Source organism: Sinohyriopsis cumingii, chromosome 2 (assembly GCF_028554795.1).
Source record: "Sinohyriopsis cumingii isolate HCF-2022 chromosome 2, ASM2855479v2, whole genome shotgun sequence".
Classification (NCBI taxonomy): Eukaryota; Metazoa; Mollusca; class Bivalvia; order Unionida; family Unionidae; genus Sinohyriopsis; species Sinohyriopsis cumingii.
The window spans coordinates 9,263,639-9,283,727 of NC_142962.1; the positions used below are offsets into that span (position 1 = coordinate 9,263,639).

Consider the following 20,089-nt stretch of genomic DNA (forward strand, 5'->3'; position numbering starts at 1 on the left):
ACGGGGTGGATGTCCGCCTGAGACTGAATCGTAGCAGTGCCGCTTTCCATTTATTGGCTGATAGTGACGGTTACAAAACCAAAATCCTAGAAGCCAGACTCTACGTACGTCGTGTGGAAGTGTTACCTAAAGTAGGTAACGACATCAGTCAGACGTTGAGCAGAACGACTGCCAAGTATCCCATACGACGCGTGGAAGTGAAAACCTTCACCATTCCCAAGGGACAGCGATCCATGATCAAAGATCATCTGTTCCAAGGACAGTTACCCAAACGTTTGATCGTTGGTATCGTCGAGAATACAGCCTTCAACGGAGCTGCCGAAAAAAATCCTTTCTACTTTCAACACTTTGGCGTGTCCAAAATCGAAGTCAGTCGCGATGGCAAAACCTTGTGTACCCGACCTTTCGAACCTGACTTTACCAAGAAGAATTACTTGAGATCGTACTTGTCCCTGTACGAAGCCACCGGCCAGTTAGGAACCAACACCAGTCACGGCATTACGTACGAAGATTATGCAGGAGGCTATGCTTTGTGGGCTTTCGATTTCACTCCAGACCAAGGCAGCGACGAGGGACATTTCCACCCTATAAAATCCGGCCAGATTCGTGTGGAATTTCAGTTTAAAGACCGAGACCCTGATGAAACGGTGAACGTCATCCTGTATGCAGAATTCGATAATACGATAGAAATCAACAGTTTGAGAGAAGTCATCCTAGATTACTAGAAACCATGGAAGACTGTTATCCCTCTTTACCTAGTGGAGAAACTTTGGACATGAAATGTGAGGAGACCGTGGAAAAAGAAGAAGTGATCATGATGAAGTCAAGATGGCCAGAACAAGAAGCCCATTTAGTCTCCTGTTTTGCCAAACACTTGGTCGAAAAAATGACGGAATTGATGAAGAAAAATTGCTATGGATGTCAAAACGATCATCCCAGTCAAATTCAACACGATAAATGCCTGATGTTGAGTCAAGAAGAAAAATTGGACGAGTATCTGGACGAAGCTTGGAGTCTCATCTCGAACAAAGACGTGTTGCACCAGTGGTATAAAGACTTGCGTAAACATTCTTGTCCACCATTAACCACTCAAGAGATCCATCGTATCGAAGCTCTCCTGAATCAGAGTGAGGAAACAGAACGAATAACCGTTTATTCGTCAGACATTTTCAAGCAAAAAGTCAGGATCGAATTGACGACTTATTATTACCTGTGAAGAAGAAGAAGAAAAAAACACACACACAAATCAATGGATACCTGGGAACTTTATTACCTTTTGAACCACAGTTCGTATACGGCTTCTTGGAATCCTGTCGTCTGTGCTAAAGATGAACTCCCTCATCGCAAACCTCAAGACCATCAAGCTTACGTGATCAACACGGACGACAGTCATCTCCCAGGAACCCACTGGGTAGCCGTCTACTTTCCTCAAGAAGGATGTGTGGAATATTTCGATTCGTACGGATTGCCCCCTTTGGAAGACGATATCATCGACTTTATGAGAAGAAATGCTCAGACCACCCGATTCAATAATGTGAAATTACAAGGCACAGATTCCTTGGTGTGTGGACAATATTGCGTGTATTTTCTGCATCATCGAAGCCTGGGCTATTCCTTAGAACATTTAGTGACTCATTTTGATCCTCGTTCTTCTTCAAGAAATGATGTGAAAGTAGATCGATGGTTTTGTGACCATTATGCTTATCTTTTGTCTCAAGCTAGGAAACGTAGTGTCCATCAATGGCCTAATGATTTCCAACAGTGGAAATCACAATTTCATTCACAACGTTGTCAGCCCTGTTTAAAGTAGATTGAGAAAAAAATGTTGGTGATTTGAAAAAATTGTTTGATGTTATAGTGTTGGATTATTGTTAAAAATGTTAGAGTTGTTGTTGGTTAGTGTTAAGTGATTTTTGAATAAAATGTTGTGTTTTGAAAAAAATGCCTTTGTCTTTTCTTTAGCTATAAGAATGTTGGATTGATGCTCTTTGACTTTTTACTATCCCTCTCATGACACTCACTGTACATTGCGACTCGAAAACCGTGTGGGGGATGTTTTCCTTCACGTCCGCGCTTTGACTTTAAGAACCGGTTTGTTTCCAGTCTAACCATCCATTGTCGACTCATCCTCCTAAGAAGATGTGTTCCAAACTAGCTAAGCTCAACGAAGCCTACGTGAATTTGCATAGGGTCAGACACAGTCTGATACCGAAGCCAGAAGAAATAGAGAATGTGAGAATGTTAAAAATCACTGAAGACCTGATAGAAGAGCTTTTCAGAGAAGAAATGAACAGGGAAAAAGAAGAATGGACAGAGAAGTACAGACTTCAGAGACAGCAGCAACAGCAGCAACAACAACAACAGCAGCAACAAGAACCTGAAGCTGACAGAGGCTTTGTCGATTGTCGTATCGACACCAAAGAGTTCTTCTTCTCTTTCCGAAGAAGCAGACCTATCGCCAGAAAGTCTATCCTCAGAGGACATCGCATTCTTAGAAACTAAAAGATTGCCATAGCAAACAAAAAAAAAAACAGCCCTTTTCAGGGCTACCCAATACTCTAGAAAAGAAATAACTATCCATTTGCCAATGTGTGTAGGTAGAGTAGTGTGAAAATAAACACTAACTCTTTTTAAAAAAATGTGAGGGTATGTGTTTGTGAGTTTGTGTGTTTGTAAGTGATCAAGTACGTTGGTGTGGATAGTAGATTAAAATGATGTCTTTATTTGGTGTTTGAGGTGTAGATTTCGGGGTTAGATTGGATTGCTTTGAGTATGTGGATAGTCAATTGAAGTGATTTATAAAAAATTTTAAAATAGTGATGGGTGGACTAAAAAAGTGAGTGTTTCTTTTAGGTCCGCGCGTTGTTTTTTTTTTTTGGTCATGATCTAGGTAAGATCAATTTTATGTTTTTGGGGGGATGTTTTCCTTCACGTACGCGCTTTCACTATAAATTGAAACTCGTTCGGCAGTCTAGCTACCCTTGTTGATTGATCAACACAAGAATGAACAGTAGCAGAATAAGCAAACTTCTTGAACTCCAGATACATCTGGAATATGTCAGGCGCCTGGTAAATGAACTGGCTGCGGAGGCTATAATAGAAGAAGAAAGAATAAAGAAGGAAGAGGAGGAGAGAAGACAGAGGGAAGAGGAGGAAAAGAAAAGAGAAGAGAGGATGTCGTTCAATATTCCCGAGACAGAGGATTGGGGTGCTGAAGCGAATCATCCTCCCTCTTCGCTCCCCAGAAGAAAGGTGAAAGGAGACTGGGGAAGAAGATGCGTGTGTGGCGCCAGGCCAGGAAGGTGCAATCATTAGATAGTTGCATCTGGAGTTCAAAAAAAAACAGCCCTTTTCAGGGCTACCCAATACTCTAGAAAAGAAATAACTATCGATTTGTCAATGTGTGTGTGTGTGTGTGTGTGTGTGTGTGTGTGTGTGTGTGTGTGTGTGTGTGTGTGTGTGTGTGTGTAGGTAGAGTAGTGTGATTATAAACACTAACTCTTTTTTCATAGTGCGAGGGTATGTGTTTGTGTGTTTGTGTTTGTAACTGCTCACGTAAGTTTGTGTGAATGGTAGATTATGGGTTTCTTTATTGTTTCTTAGTGTATGTGAAGAGTATAGTTTGGGTTTTGTAAGCGCTCACGTACGATTGTGTGGATAGTAGATTATGGATTTTGTTTTAATGATTTGCGTGTGTAAATAGTAGATTTGGGGTTTGTTTATTGTTGCTTCACTTATGTGGATAGTATATTATATGAAATGAGAAAAGTAGGGATGTTTTCTTTCACGTCTGCACGATGTTAGGTCATGATCTAGGTAATATCAATTTTATGTTTTAGGGGGATGTTTTCCTTCACGTCCACGCTTTTCGTATAAGAACCCACAGTATTCGTCGTTCAAACCATTCTACAGAGAAGATGGCTTCGAACCACCTCGATAAATTTCAAACATTGCAAGACGTCCTTGACAATTTGGGCATGATAGAACAAATGCTAGTACGACTCAATGAAGACCACTATTCTTATAGTCCGCATAGAGTAAAAATGGAGATTAACAACTTAAGAAAAGCAAAGGACATGATAAGTGGTGTGATGAAGGAAATAAAGGAGGAGAAGGAGGATGAAGAGGAAAGGATAAGAATAAGAAAATGGAATGAAAAAATTGAAAAAGAAGAAGAAAATGAGAAGAGGAAAAAAGAAGAGGAGGAGAAATAGAATAAAGAAGAGGAGGAGAAAAAAAGAAGAAAAAAGAGTGTAGGTGAGAAAATAAGAAGTTGGTGGAGAAAAAGAAGAAATTAGAAGCAGAAGAAGAAGAAAAACCAAAGGCCCTTTTCAGGGCCAGCCATATTTCTCGAAAAGAGAATGACTTTATTCAATTGCCTACCCCTTTTTTAAATTTAAATTTAAATTTAAATTTAAAAAAACTTTTAAAAAAAAAAAAAATCCCATATTCAATTCCCCTTGTCCCTAGACAAACCCAAACTCTATTCCCATGTTAATTTCCCTTGTCCCTAGACAGACCCAAACTCTGTTAAATTCCCATTGTCCCTAAAGTGACCCACGATTTCTCTCCATGTTAAATTTCCATTGTCCCTAAAGTGACCCAGGGGTCTTTTTAATGCTAAGTCCCATTGTCCCTAATGTGACCCCATTCACTACTAACAGTATTCTCAAGAAATTCCCCGGCGTATTGTCTGTTTCTAAATTCTTTAGTAATGTTTCCCCATGAACAAGACGTCGTAAACATTACAGCATGTTCATTGTCGTTTCTGTTCCTCAAAATAGCTTATTTATTCTTAAACGCTGAACTTGCTAATTTTATTTTACACGATCGGTTTAGTTTGCTTAACATATCTTGCCATTTATTGGCATTATTACGTTAAATTTTGCAAAACTAATTATAAACTTGACCTAAATACTCGACTGAACTGCTGACAGAAACAGTCCAAAGTAATGTATCTTATTTGTATAGTCCGATGGATAAACATTACATCTTTTCAAAGCTGTGCGCAGAATAGGCCAACATATCGAGTCATTTTTTTTAAAAACGTGGGGGTTATCCCATGTGTCCAGAATTAATATTATTTTAAACAGAATATCTTGGTGACTATAGCCTCTTTTCAAATGGTAAGCCTTGCAATATATCTGTTATAACTTCATTCGTTTAAATATTTATTAACAAATAATTAACTTTGAATGAACCAAAATATATTGTTCGATGTAAAGATGCGGCAGACATCATTAATTCCCACATTATTGTCTAGTATGTGACTTATTTAGTTTAAACGTATTTATTTTTTCTGGCCCTCTATTGTTAAATGCGGTGCTACATAATTATTTAAACATCCAAGTATTCATGTTCTCAGGTAATAGGAAAATGGTGAGACAAAATATAATAAATATACTACGAGGAAAAGGCTGCTTTTGAAGGTAGGTATGTCCAATAGATTATTTTTTTTAGATTCATTAGTTGAACACAACGTTAATGAAGGCATTGATATTCATTTTTTAGCGAGGACATATCAGTAGGAATGGATGCATGGATAACCTGAAGATTAGAAATGGATACTGCATTCTTGACACATTTCAAGCAGCAAATACTACTGAGAGTTAAATACCTGCATAAACAAGGGTAGTGTTTCTTCTTTAATTTTCTTTTCCTTTGAAAGAGAATTCTTTTCACTGTGCCAGTTTTACTCATTTGGTATTACTACATTCGAAATTATATACAAAAAAATCATAAAGTTTTCAATAAGTTTCTAAATAATCATCAAAGTGCATTTAAATTGAGTTTGATAACGTAAACCTTATTGAATAACGTAGATTTACCAACAATACAAATTTCAATTTCATCAGTTGTAAGCTTTGTTATTCTTTCCTGCAACTGCTCCATGTATCTTGGAAACCTTTCTTCCAGTATAGGACCGAGTTCCTTTTGGAACGAATCTGTCCTTGATAATTCTTGGATTTCAAGGTGGTTTTGGAACAGCTTCTTCTTCCCGGCTAGATATTTCTTCATTGTCTTGTTGACCGTGTCTTGCATCTACAAAATTGGTCACGTTATTTAATATAACGCTTAGGATTTATTCAGTTGGAATGTTAAAGATGCTTATATATATATATATATATATATATATATATATATATATATATATATATATATATATATATATATATGTGTGTGTGTGTGTGTGTGTGGGTGTGTGGGTGTGGGTGTGTTCATATGCATATATAAGTTGTAACACCGAGTGAGTTCTGTCTACAAACCCCATTGTCATACTTGTATAGAAATGCCGATGCGGTTAAAGGTAACAAATCACAATAAGTATGACATTTAACAGTGGAGTTGATAAGACTATTTCTATTGCGGCGTAAGATGTAACAGTTTATGCATACGAATATAACTACTATATTTGTTTGTTATTTAGAATTCATTGATATTCATTACTCCCTTCTGCACCGTTTCCAGTTAGTACGTTTCATTAACATCGGCTATGAAACCTGAATATATCTCATTTCGTTCATGGCTGATGAAAAAGATTATTAATGAAAAGCCTCTTTCAAAAAGGTCTGATAAATATAATGTTTTTCATTCGAAGGGTCCGGAAATAATACTCTCAAGCATTTAAATTAAGTTTTGTCAAATTGCTTTTATTCATTTGATTGTTTTCTAATCCCTATCCAAACATTGTATGAACAAGCATAACATTTGAAATCTGCTCGAACAGGTCGCAACACAATCATTTACTAAAAAAATGTTTTCTGTCCTAGCTACTTGTATGTAAATACTACAAAGTTAACATAAATTTGTACATTTCGTTAATTCAGCAACTCTGATGAACATTATTTTTCTCCTTAGCTGTAATATCCTCATCATCAGTAAAACTAGTTGAGTTATAGCAATACTCTTAGATAATCTGTCTTCAATATGAATTGTCGTCTCTGGATTTGAAATGAAAACGTTCCCTACACATTAATTGCCCACTGAACTTAGACACAAAGAAACAGTGATTACATTCAAGAGGGCTCTCAAAACTCACTTATTTCGAATGCAAGAACAAAATTAAAGACCTAATAAGGTTTCCTACCTTAAATATTCTCAGCATGTATTTTTTAATGTTTTCTAATTTCATAGTGTTTGTTTTTGTAATCATATCATCATATGTTTTTTATCTTATAAGTGTTGTCTAATGTTGTAAAGCGCTTAGAGCTTCTAAAGATTAGGCGCTAAACAAAGTCCTCATTATTATTATTATTATTATTACACTCGTGCAAACTTAGCATACATCAAAGAGAATGGCAGAGGGGAAGAGAGATAGGAAGGAATATAGAAAATGTTATTGTACACGTGCATTATAATATTTATTTCTTTAGTTGCTTGTTTAGTAGGTCTTTATCTTACTAAAGCTCTCAGTGAAGTATGCATTGCAATTATGTCCCATTCACTACACTTTGTTCTGCAGAGTCTTTTACACGGAATCTTTGTTGGAAGCACACTGTTACGACTCGGTGGTAATAAACTATGTAACAGAAAGAAGCGAAAACATGTTTTTAAAACTTAAATAATTTTTATCAGAGTCATAATATGACCATTTAAGAGGACCTTAAAGCTTTGTTATTTAAATAAGAAATAATCGTAAAGTGTCCCAAAAAAAAATAGAATCTTCTGAATGAATTCCAGATCATCGAATGTACTGGCCTGCCGGAGGTCCTGACGTATCACAAATGCATTGCCCAGTACTCCTTTGAATATATTCACAATAGTTTCAGAATAATATTTTAGTCGAGAGTGCACTGTGTAATTACAATGAATAATAGAAACAAATGTTTATATCAAACTCATACATTAAAAACATATGCAGACTGATACTAACACAATAATATATGAAAAGAATCCTAATTAGCGATGAATTATTGGTTTAGTTCTCTTCGTATATACGTCTCCAAGAGTCTAGCAGGACTATATATAGCACTATAATCTCACGTTACATACTACACTACTTAACCATCTATCGTAACATGCCAACCATAAATAACTCGAAACTGGTAATTAAGTTTATTATTAACCACTTGTGAATACAAATGTATAGATCGTATGCAATCTACGTGCCAAAATTGAAAGAACCAAAATAAACACAATCATGTACTAAAAGTTACACAAAATATAGATATACATAATACCACAGTCTAGAGTAGCACTCAGCAACATCTCCTCTAGTTTATCAGGTTGAATGCTACAAATTCGACTGCAACAACATCTCAAAAATACATGCAGAAAGAAAACTGACTTTTGAAATATTGCAACTTCTGCTTTCCGAAACAACAAACCTAATAGAAATATTAAAGTAATACAGTGAAATTTATGACGAAAGAATGTATTGAAGCAGCAACAATTCCTCTGATCCGTCTTAATGATCACGAACGAGCCTACTCAAATATTGAAAAGCAAACTTACGTAATAATGTTTCCTCCAATTCGTTTATCGGCGATAGCAAAGTTAGATAACTTACTTCGGAAAAGAATAAAATCCACCTTGCTGCGAGCAAGAATATATAGGTATGTGAGAAAGCTTGCCAGTAGCTTCTCGTGGGTCGGTGAAAAAGGGGCCCTGAGTGGCCGAGTGATCCAAAGCGCTGTCCGTTACGGATCACTGCCGTCTCACCTCTGTCTGCGTTGGTCGAGTCTAGGATTCGGCCAATGTGGGTATGTGAGAAAGCTTGCCTGTAGCTTCTCGTGGGTCGGTGGTTCTTCACAGGGTTTTCCCGGGTTCTTCCTCCACCGTTAATACTGGCCGCCATACATAGCCTATCATGTGCTGAAAAATGGCGTTAAACCCCACAACAACAACAACCTTTACTCAAAGCGAATTAAATGACAATCTTCAAACATTAATCCTTTTAGCAAATCTCTGCCTTGTTGACTTTAACTTATCCAACACAGAGCAGTAGTTAAGGGGGTCGGATTAGCCTCAATGGGAATTAGCATTAAAAACACCCTTGGGTAGGATTAGCCTCAATGGAAATTTAACATGGAGAAAAATCGTGGGTAGGATTAGCCTCAAGGGAAATTAACATGGAGAAAATTGTGGGTCAGATTAGCCTCAAGGGAAATTTAACATGAAGAAAAATCGTGGGTCAGATTATCCTCAAGGGAAATTTAACATGGGAATAAATTGTGGGTTAATATACGTACAAGGGGAATTGAACATGGGATTTTTTTTTTAAAAAGAAGGGTAGGCAATTGAAAGGCTATCTCTTTTCGAGATATATGGCTGGCCCTGAAAAGGGCCTTTGGGTTTATGTTAATGTATTCATTAACATAAATGGCACCGCATTGGTCTTCTTCTTGTCCTTAGGCTACGTCTCACTGTTGGTCCGTAAATCAGCACTCTTTTCAGGCATCCTTGTCTTTCAACGTAGATCCTACGTATCCACAGGCTGGTGTTTGTCCTGTGGACAACGGTCCACTTCGATCGGACATACATGAGCAAGTCTGTCCGAAACATCATGGAAGACACAAGGGTGGATGACTCAACTGGGGTCCACATCTTGAAGCGACGAGAACAGGTGAATCAATGCAGTCAACGGCGCTTATTTATAGGCAGAGGCAGGATTGAAACGGATTGAGTTCATTCACCAATCCGAACACGCGTAACGAAATTCAGTTAGCCCGCATCCAATCCGAAGAGAGCAGTCTGTGACGTCACGTAGTCAATATAGATTTGCAAGCGCTTGTGTGCAGTCAATCTATGCGACAGTGATTCAACATGACGGAAACTCAGAAAACGATTCAATGGGGTGCACCAGCAGCGGAGACCGCCCAAGGGAACCCGGACTTACTTTCAGAAGAGGTGAATTGGGATTTTGTGGATTTTCTCTCTTCGCAAGAATTTGTTCCGGAACCTGCGTTACCTTCTTCATTACCGCAAGTGGAGAATTTTAGACAGAGACAGAAAGAAGAATTGGAGAAATTTATGCAACGACAAAAGGAAGCGGAACAAGCTTTTCTCCTACAGCAACAGCAAGAAGAAGAGGTAAGAAAAAAACAACAGCAGCAACAGCAAGAAGAAGTAGCAGCAAAGAAACAAGAGGGTGAAAATCAAACGGTCACGGTACTGTTGGACATTTTAGCGGAGTTAAGAAGTCTGAAACAAATGTATCAGACTTCTTTATCACGACCGAAGAGAATACGACCTTCCGGAGCTAAACACGTCAACCCTGTGACTAAGCCTACCGTACCACCCTCAGTGATTTCAACTCAATCATCATCAACAGTACGTAGTCCAGAAGTAGGCCTTGGCCGTGGCAAAGGCTTAAGGCAGTTAAAGTTGATTGCTTAAACTCACCCCTACACCAAAAAAGGCCCTTTTCAGGGCCACCCACATTTCTCGAAAAGAAATACAATTTCAATTTGCCAATAACTCCCGAAAAAATAACCCACTCATTTTACCTTATAGTACGTGTCTGTGTATGAGTGCGTGAGTGTAGCTTCTTATTTTAAAATCAAAACTCAAAGACACTTACCTTATATCATTAATTTATTCTTTTCTCCATTTTTTTACAATCCAATTTACAATTCACAACACAACACTTTAATTAAAAAGTTCATTGACTTCTTCTGTCTCCTTGTTTAGTCTCTCTGTTTTTTGAATTTTTTCACCGTCACACTCTTTTCCTCTTCTTCTTCCTCCTCCTCTCTTTCTTCCCTTCTTCTTTTTTTCTCCTGTTTCTTTTTCTTCACCTGTCTTCTTTCGTCCTCAGAAGAATCCCTCTCTTCCTCTGAAGAATCCCTCTCTTCTTCTGAAGAATTCCTCTTTTCTTCTGATTCCTCTTGTTTCTTTTTTGGGCAATCTGGAGACCAATGTCCTTTTTCTTTACAATAATAACAGGTATCTTGACTTTTGTCTTTTTTAGCCCCTGTTTTTGTTCTTTTTTGACGGTCTGGACACTCTGAAGACCAATGCCCTTTCTTCTGACAGATATAGCAAGTATCTTGACTTTTATCTCGAAAGGAAGGAGAGTAGTCCGTAGGCTGGTCTGAAGAGAATTTTCTAATGACCCCTCGCAAAGCTCTGACGAAACGTTCCATCTGGTTAGTCTCTTCCATCGTTGTGCTCGGCTTGAGAGTGAAATGAATAGTGAAAGGACAAGACACACACCCTTTTATATACGCTGGTCTGCTATGACTATAAAGTAGCTCATGGTGTTTGAACTTGAGTCATTTGACGTTTTTCACTCAAGATGAAACGATCCAATTCATTTGAGAAGAAAGAAGAAGAAAGTAAGAGGCAGAAACGTGATCTATCGCCTCGTACCAGGGCTGAAATCTTGGCACAAATTCATGCCAGTGATTTTGAAGAGGACATGAGTGAACCAGAATCAGAACCCTCTAAACCAAGTTCACCACCCTTAGTCAACCCTGAAAATTACTATTCCATTCGAGAGACGGAAAAGCGCTCCTCTAGAAAATTTAGAACCACGGCTTACAAATACACAGTGAAGTTTAAAGATTTCAAGGCTGAAGTACCGTTAGAGAAAGCAGAAGGGTTTATCACTGGGGTGTGGGATTCTTTGCTCACTGCACTCAAGCGACAATGTCAACCCAAAGAAGACGATCGCTTGAGACTTTCCATACAACACGACGGTTTGAAATCCCCTGTTTGGATCGAGTTTAGCACCCCTGCAGAATTGACCGCTTCCAAAGTCATGGACAAGATTCAACACGTACAACAATCTAATGACCAGTTTGACATCACCGATGGAAAAGCCACACTGGACATGACCCACGTCTCTCCTCCTCAAGGGACCGGATAACGCAATAAGGTGTTATTGGTGAACGAACTTCGCAGTACCAAAAAGAGCCTCGTCCAAATTCACAACCCTCAAGACCAGATGTGTTTAACCCGTGCCATCGTGGTGGGACGAACCAATGCCAACAAGAACGACACGGTAGAATGGAAAAGAGCCTGGAAAACTATTCGACAATCGGACCGAGCTAAACAACGAAACGAAGCAGAACTCCTGTTGCAACAAGCTGGCCTGTCCAAAGACACACCCTGTGGCATTCCTGAAATGCAAAAATTGCAAGATGTCCTAGCTCCACGATACACCTTGAAAGTGCACCCTCAAGAAGTGCGCGGACCTCTGTTGTTTCGAGGGCAAGATTTTAAGGACGGAAAATACATTCACCTTTATCATCACGATGAACATTTTGATACCATTACCAGTATCACCGGATTCCTGGGATATGTTTATTATTGTGAGAAATGTGACCATGGTTATAACAATCGAGAGCAACACAAGCATTGTGGATTGAAATGCTCAGGATGTTTGGCCTCTTCACCCTGTCTGAGCGAAGAACCAGTGCCTTGTTCAAATTGTCTGCGCACGTTTGTCAGCCCTACCTGTTACCAACAACATCTGAAAACGCAAGGTTCACAGAAGAAATGCGCTTGTCAACTGCTGAGATTGTGCCCTACGTGTGAACAAGTCATACGTACCAATAATACCAAGGCACACGTATGTTCAGGAAAGAAAAAATGTCACATTTGTCACCACATCGTGGACTTGGAACACCAATGTTACGTGCAAAAATACCAATCCCCACCAGAGAAAGAGGACGGCCACAAGAAGAAAGGCAATTTCATCTTTTTCGATTTCGAATGCATGCAAGAGACTGGCATTCACATTCCTAATTTCTGCGTGGCTCATCGAGCGTGCGAGAAGTGCATTCAAGAACCTATCTTCAGTCATTGCCCTCACTGCAGCAAGATTCCCGGAGGGCGTGAAAAAATCTTTCGAGGACCGAACACGTTAGCCGATTTTGCCCAATGGGTCTTAGACCCCATCGACAAGACGTGGAGCCAAGAGGACATCGAACGTTACGGAGATTGTCATCGTCATGCCACGGTGATGGCTCACAATTTCTCCGAATACGATGGACAGTTTCTTTTGAGGTACTATACGGAACATGGCACCGAACGTCCTAAAGTGACTTTGAACGGAGCCAAAATCATTTTCATGCAAGTGGGACAAGTACAGTTTAAAGATTCGATGAGTTACTTGGCCATGCCTTTGAGTCGAATGCCTAAAACGTTTGGAATGACAGAAATGGCTAAAGGGTACTTTCCACACTTTTTCAATACGGAAGCCAATCAACACGCCGTTCTACCCCATTTACCTGAGGCTCACTATTACGACCCCGACAACATGCGTACCGAACAACGAGAAGCTTTCTACGCTTGGTACCAGGATCATGCTTCGGACCCTTTCGACTTTCAGGAAGAAATGTTAAAGTATTGTCGTTCCGACGTGGACATTTTACGGCGTTGCTGTGGAAAATTTAGAGAACTGTTCATGGAACACGGAGGGGTCGATCCTTTGCAAGAAGCGTGCACCATTGCCAAAGCGTGTTCCTTAGTGTATCGACAACGATTCATGCCTGAAAAGACCGTGGCTGTCATCAGTCCTCAAACGACCCACTATGTCAAGCGTCAATACTCGGTCAAAGCCCTACGCTGGTTACATTACTTGTGCGACAAGGAAGACAAGTGGATTCAACATGCCCGCAACGGAGGGGGCGAAAAGAACATCGGAACGTATTCGGTCGATGGCTGGGACTTAGAAAACCCCAAGATCGTGTACGAGTTTAACGGTTGCTTATTTCACGGATGTCCCGTCTGCTACCCTGACCGTGGCACTAAAAATCAGTTTTTGCAACGAACCATGGAAGACTTGTACCAGGACACTTGTCAGCGGCGCCTAAAGTTAGAACAGCAAGGATACCAAGTGGTGGAAATGTGGGAACACGAGTACGATCACCGTATGAAAACCGATTCCGAGTTTAAACGCCTCGTGGAAAGTTACCAGTTCATGGACCCGCTGAACCCGAGGGATAGTTTGTACGGAGGAAGGACCAATGCCACCTGTTTGCTGTACCAAGCCGACGAAGAGAAAGGAGAAGAAATCAAATACTTGGACGTGTGTTCGCTGTATCCCTACGTGTGCAAATATTGTCGCTTTCCTGTAGGGCACCCGCAATTGTTGACGGAACACATCGACCTGAAAAACATTCGACAATACGAAGGCTTGATCAAGTGTAAAGTTTTGCCTCCCACGAACCTATACCATCCCGTCTTACCTCACCATTGTCAAGGCAAACTGATGTTTCCCTTGTGCCGTACTTGTGCCGAAACGTGCAACCAAGACCAACCTTGTCAGCACAGCCAGGAAGAACGGGCCTTGACGGGAACCTGGGTCAGCGTAGAATTGTTCAAAGCTCTGGACATGGGATACCAACTGTTAGAAGTGTATGAAATTTGCCACTTTCCCAAGACACAACAATACCACAAGGGTGATCCCAGTCAGAAAGGCATTTTCGCTGACTACGTGGATGCCTTTTTGAAACTGAAACAAGAAGCCAGCGGCTATCCTTCCTGGTGTCACACTCCCGAAGACCAAATACAATTCAAAGAGAAATACTACGAACAAGAAGGCATCACTTTAGGCCACATCGAGAAAAACGAAGGCAGGCGATCGTTTGCCAAAGTGATGTTAAATTGCTTGTGGGGTAAAATGGCACAACGACCGTGTTTACCCAAGACGGAATATTTGACAGAACCTTCCCGCTACTTCCAGATGATTCACGACAAAACCAAATACATGAAACACGTGGACGTCGTTCGGGAGAATTTAATCTTGGTCAATTACGAAGAAGATTTAGACTTTGTACAAGACGACCCTTTTGGAAATGTCATCATTGCGGCTTACGTGACAGCCCATGCTCGCTTAAAATTGTACGAAGCTTTAGAACTGTTAGAAGAACGCGTCCTGTACTTTGACACGGACAGTTGCATTTACATCCATCACCCGATTCAACATCACCCTGACATCGAAGGAGACCGTTTAGGAGCCTGGACAGACGAGCATCCCGACGACAAGATTCTAAGTTTCGTCAGTGGTGGTCCCAAAAATTACGGCTACGAATACCGGGACAAACAAGGAGAAGTGCACACGACATGCAAAGTGAAAGGACTGACTCTGAATCATCGTACCAGTCGAGTGGTCAACTTTGGGGTATTGAAAGAAGCCTTGCAATCGGGATAGGATGGAAACTTTAAAGTGACCACTCACCAACCGAACAAGATTGTACGTTTACCCACTCACCACATCGTCAGTCGACCCCTGGAAAAAGTCTATCAAATCGTGTACCAGAAGCGAGTGCGACTTCCCAATCATTTCACCTTACCGTATGGACACGTTGGTATGAAACATTGGTTGTAAGAGGATAGTCACCCACCAGAAAGATGACTTCGCCACAGCAAGAATCGAGTGAGAAACCCGATGAGAACTCCAAGTTCAAACCCTACCATTTTCCAGTCTTCTTACCTGACTATTGTGATTGTGCCCGTCGATTGGACACGTTTCAGAAATGGTCTACGGATAGGGAAGGATTACCTTCTTCGCATGTTTTAGCTAGAACAGGATTTGTCTACTTGGGACCTGAGTCAGGATTGGGATACGAGGTACAGTGTTTCGCTTGCGGACTGAAGCTACGAATGGATCTATGTATCTATAAAGATTCAGCTATTCTGGAACATACTCGATGGTCTCCGCACTGCTCTTACCTTTCTTTGGCCTTTCCACCCATCACACTACGGTACAATGTTGACGGTACCTTAGAGACGGTACCTTCCGAAACAAGACATAAAAAACGTAAAAAAGGAAAGATGTACAAGCTGGAGACTGCAATGCGACTAGTATAAAAAGGGGGCTATGGTCAAGATCGATAGTTCATTGGGACTACCAAGATCGAGCGAACAAGATGAATACTTTGAAAGAGACATCGTTCCAGTTTGGGGATTGTAAAAAAGTTGTATCTTCCTCTAGTGTGACTAATATTGGATGGATAAGACCCAGGCATTGCGACGGAAAATGTCCGGAAGGAAACTGCGATTGTCCATGTGGTTACCATTGTAATTGCGTAACGGAGTTTGCAGACGAGTGCGATTGTGAGCCTTGCGATGGGTACGATGCTGTACGTTGTGACCTGAGTGATGCCGTAAAGCATCATGGGAACTTTAGTGTCACTACTCCTATCATGGAAAGGGATGCTGTGCATGTCAAACCTGAGGGATGCGAATGTGATGCCGCTCGTCCTCTTGGACATTTTACTGGGTTTCGTTTTAAAGGGGAATGTTCACCTTCACGTCTACCCCCCTACGGATGTCATCCAGCCCTGAGCAAACTCCTGTTCCTGTCACCCAACCCTCATCGAAACGAACCTGTGAAAGACGAATATTCGTTTCCTGTGCGTTTGTCGGAATACTGCGACTTTGAAAATCGTCTTCAATCGTTCAAAGGAAAATGGCCTAAGTATCTGGGAGGACCGACCCCCGAAGAATTAGCCAGAGCCGGATTTTTCTACTTGGGCGAAGGAGATAAAGTCAAGTGCTTCAGTTGCGGTGTGTCACTTCACCACTGGGAACCGCAAGATTCGGCCTACGTAGAACATGCTCGATGGTCACCGAATTGTCATTACTTACCCTTAGTGGGACCGAGACATTGAAATAACTTACCATGTCGTTGACGAAGAAGAAACCAGATTGGCTAGGAGTCAAATGTTGCACATCACCGAAACCAGTATTTAAACTTCATTTCAAAAACGATATTCAATCATTACCTAAAGAACTGCAAGAGAAGATTTACAAGGAAGTTTGGCAGGGGTTTGCCAGAGTGAAATCTCAATGGGTCACTGTAGAACTTTTGTGTCGAGAAATTCATAAGAGGAAAGTGAAAAAAGTCAACCAGTGTGTTAGATTTCTTTGGGTCAAGGTTGCATTCCTCCTATTATATCGCTTTAGACCGTTTACATCAAAAGAGTTCAGTGACATTCTTGGACGTTACCCTGAATGGCAGTGGTCAGAAATTACTCACTATGTGGATTACTTTTGTGAATTGTACAGACTGACCTATTCATGAGTACTTTACAAGAGAACATTCGTGCTTTGCCTGTGGAATTGAGAGAAAGGATTTACCGAGAGCTGGTGAAAATACAAGTGAAACGTAAAGAACAATTGCATCCGTTAGGTCACCAGATCTTTAACCACTGGTACCTGAATGGTATAAGAGAACTGATTCGTCAGAAATTGTTTCAATGGTCAGACCTTGTTCAATACTTCCAGGCCCCCGATGATTCACGTGTTGATCATTTTGGTTACTTCGAGATTCACCTAGAGCAACCCCTTGAGGAAGACGAGGTAAAGGATTACCAACATTTGTTACGTGGAATCTACTTAGCGGAAGAGGAAACTTCTAATCGAACTCTGACGTTTCGGTTACAGTATGCAAGATTTACATTCCCAACTGGAGAACGAAGATCACTGGCTAGAAAGTACGTGTATTCTTTTCGAAACAAAGAGACTATAAAAACAGGCTGCTATGCCACGACTTATGTCGTATGTCATCCAACAGATTCCGTGGAAGGAACTCAATGACCATATTCAAACCGTGGATAATTACCATCGATTATTACAAGAACTGTATCCATTCAATTTGGGACGACAAGTGGTGTGTGTCTAAGTGACTTGTTTTCTGGGATTTCGTTTACCAGCCGATTCTTTGTGGACTCTTTACGATCAGTACTTACCACCTCCATGGCCTTAAATGGTCACGAAAAACGTCTTTTGCTCAAAGCCTTGCGGTTTCATCTGGATACTTCTCGACCTCAACAGGAAAAAAAGATTCGTCAACTTTTAGCTACCCAAGACGTGTATGACGATGTGTGTGTAGCTTGTGACTTACATCCCCATTGGACAGATGTCCGTGCCTGGAAAGAATGGGGTTTTGAGGCTTGGACCCAAGAAGTGGCCCAGTATGCACGAAAGTTGTTCAAGGAAAAAAGTTACTTTTCAACCCTTGTTAGTGACGGTGCGAGAAGAACCCGTCACCCAGGACAGGACTGTCGTCGACAGGCCTGAAAGACCCTTTCGGGAGGACACTTGTGTGACCTTACCCCTACTATAGAACTGGTTAGAACATTACCCAAAACATCTTGTTGTACAGACACTTGTGTTTATTCCACGTTCATAGTTATCATGTGCCTTTTATCCTTGTACTTAAGCCTTTGGCTTTTATGTATTTTTGTCTTTCGTATTCATGTTTGAAACATTCAATAAACGTGTTCTGAAAAACTATATAAACTCTCGTCTTGTTTGTTTTTCGTGTCACAAGTGACATTTCTCACACCATGACTACCTCTGCTGTCTCTGCTCCCTCTTCCTCTACTGTCTAAGTCATCGACGAACACTTAGATCGTGCCAGTTGGGAGGCTTTGTATCTTCGCCATCCCTTTAACATGCTCATTGCTGGACCTAGCGGTTCAGGCAAAACCGAATCCGTCAAACGTTTGATCGAACATAAACATCATTTGATCGATCGGCCACCTCAGCGGATCGTGTGGTGTTACAAAGAGTGGCAATCGGCGTACAGCCTCTTGCGAGAAAGTCAAGGCGATTCCATCGTGTTTGTGGAAGGCATTCCTAAAGAAGACGATGGCATCGTCTCTGACTCCCGTCAAACCCATTTGGTCATTTTCGACGACATGTTAGGAGAAAACGAAGAAGAAATTAAACTGTGGTTCACGCGCAAAGGGCATCACCGTAATGCCAGTGTCATTTACATCACCCAAAATTTGTTTCAACAAAGTAAAGCCCATCGCACCATCAGTCTCAATGCGCATTACGAGGTCTTGTTTAAAAGCCCTCGAGATAAATCGCAAGTGCAAGTCTTAGCCAAACAGTTAGGAACGCCTTCGCTGACTCAGGCGTACGACGATGCCACTCAAACGCCACACGCCTATTTACTCATCGATTTGAAACCTACCACCCCCGAGGATTTGCGATTTCGTACCCACTTGTTTCACCACTGGTGCCAAGACGGAGGGCCTGTCCTGTACACGTTTCCGTCCTCGACTTCATTTCACTCCCCATAAAAAAATCTATAGAAACCTCAGACCCTTTTTCGTCTATCTCACTCTCAGTGCGAACATGACGTCCCTTCAGTCGCATCTTCCCGTCAAATTGATTCGTGCCTTGTATGGCATCAGTCGAGAAAAAGATCCACAAACACGAGCTCGTGTCTTAGAAGCTAGTCTCAAAGAAATCTTACGATGGTTGACGGTGACGGCACGTCAATTACTCCAAGGAATCATTCAGATTCCTCATCAAACCAAACGCTTTTTCGATCGAAACAAAGTCGCTTTGGTCCAACTGGCCGATCCCCGCATCGACACTCAAACCAAAAAACAAATCATTTTGAAACCTGGAGGGAGCGGTACTCTAGGAGGGGTCATCATTCGCTCACTCTTAAGATGGGATCCTAATGCCCCCAAAGTTATCCCTAAGACAAAAGTCCAACGAAGCCCCAAGAAGAAAAAGAAAAAGACCAGGTCCCCAAAGAGAAGAACTTCTCCAGTGGCGGGACCCTCCTCTTACCAGACACCACCCCGGAAAAAGAAAAGAAGCCCCCAGAAAAAGAAACAGAGAAAAAGTCCCCAGAAAAAGAAAAGTCCACAGAAGAAAACTAGTCGCAAGAGAGGCACTGCGGCCAGGACGCAGCCTTACACTCGCAAACCACGACCTGCCACAGCGGTGACTGTGTCTCCGACAGCCTCACGTTTATCCACTTCTCCGTTGATGTCACCAGGAACTGAAGAGTACTTGGAGACGTTAATCACACCAAGAACTTCTCCGTTGATGACCCCCAAAAGAACTTCCCCAGTGGCAGGACCCTCCAATTTAGTGGCAGTGGCTGCTGCTCACAAAGTACCTTCTCCCAAAATCAAAGTCCATGAAAGATCGGGCATGTTACAAAGTTTACTGGATTTGTCCAAGCAAGAACTGACTCGATTTAGTCCGTTACGTACCCCTGCACGACGTGTCATGCCTGTCATGAAATTGATACGCCGTAAAGACAATCAGTGGCGACGCGTTCCAGTATAAAAAAGGCCTGTGACCAAGTAGGGTATCAGTGTTCTTTTGGTGCTCCTAAAGACTCAAAGATGTCACCCTCCAGAAAACCCCAAGGAAAGAA

General features: G+C 41.2%; 1 protein-coding gene across 2 annotated transcripts in view; it reads right to left on the reverse strand.

Moving 5' to 3' along the window:
• Positions 1-20,089, reverse strand: part of LOC149804320 (uncharacterized) — a 175,004-nt gene that overhangs the window by 83,754 nt on the left and 71,161 nt on the right. For both annotated transcript variants that reach the window (XM_089938762.1, XM_089938755.1), the window contains one exon: positions 5,829-6,042. In XM_089938762.1, the coding sequence (XP_089794888.1) occupies positions 5,829-6,042 (214 nt within the window). The remainder of the gene's footprint in view (positions 1-5,828; positions 6,043-20,089) is intronic.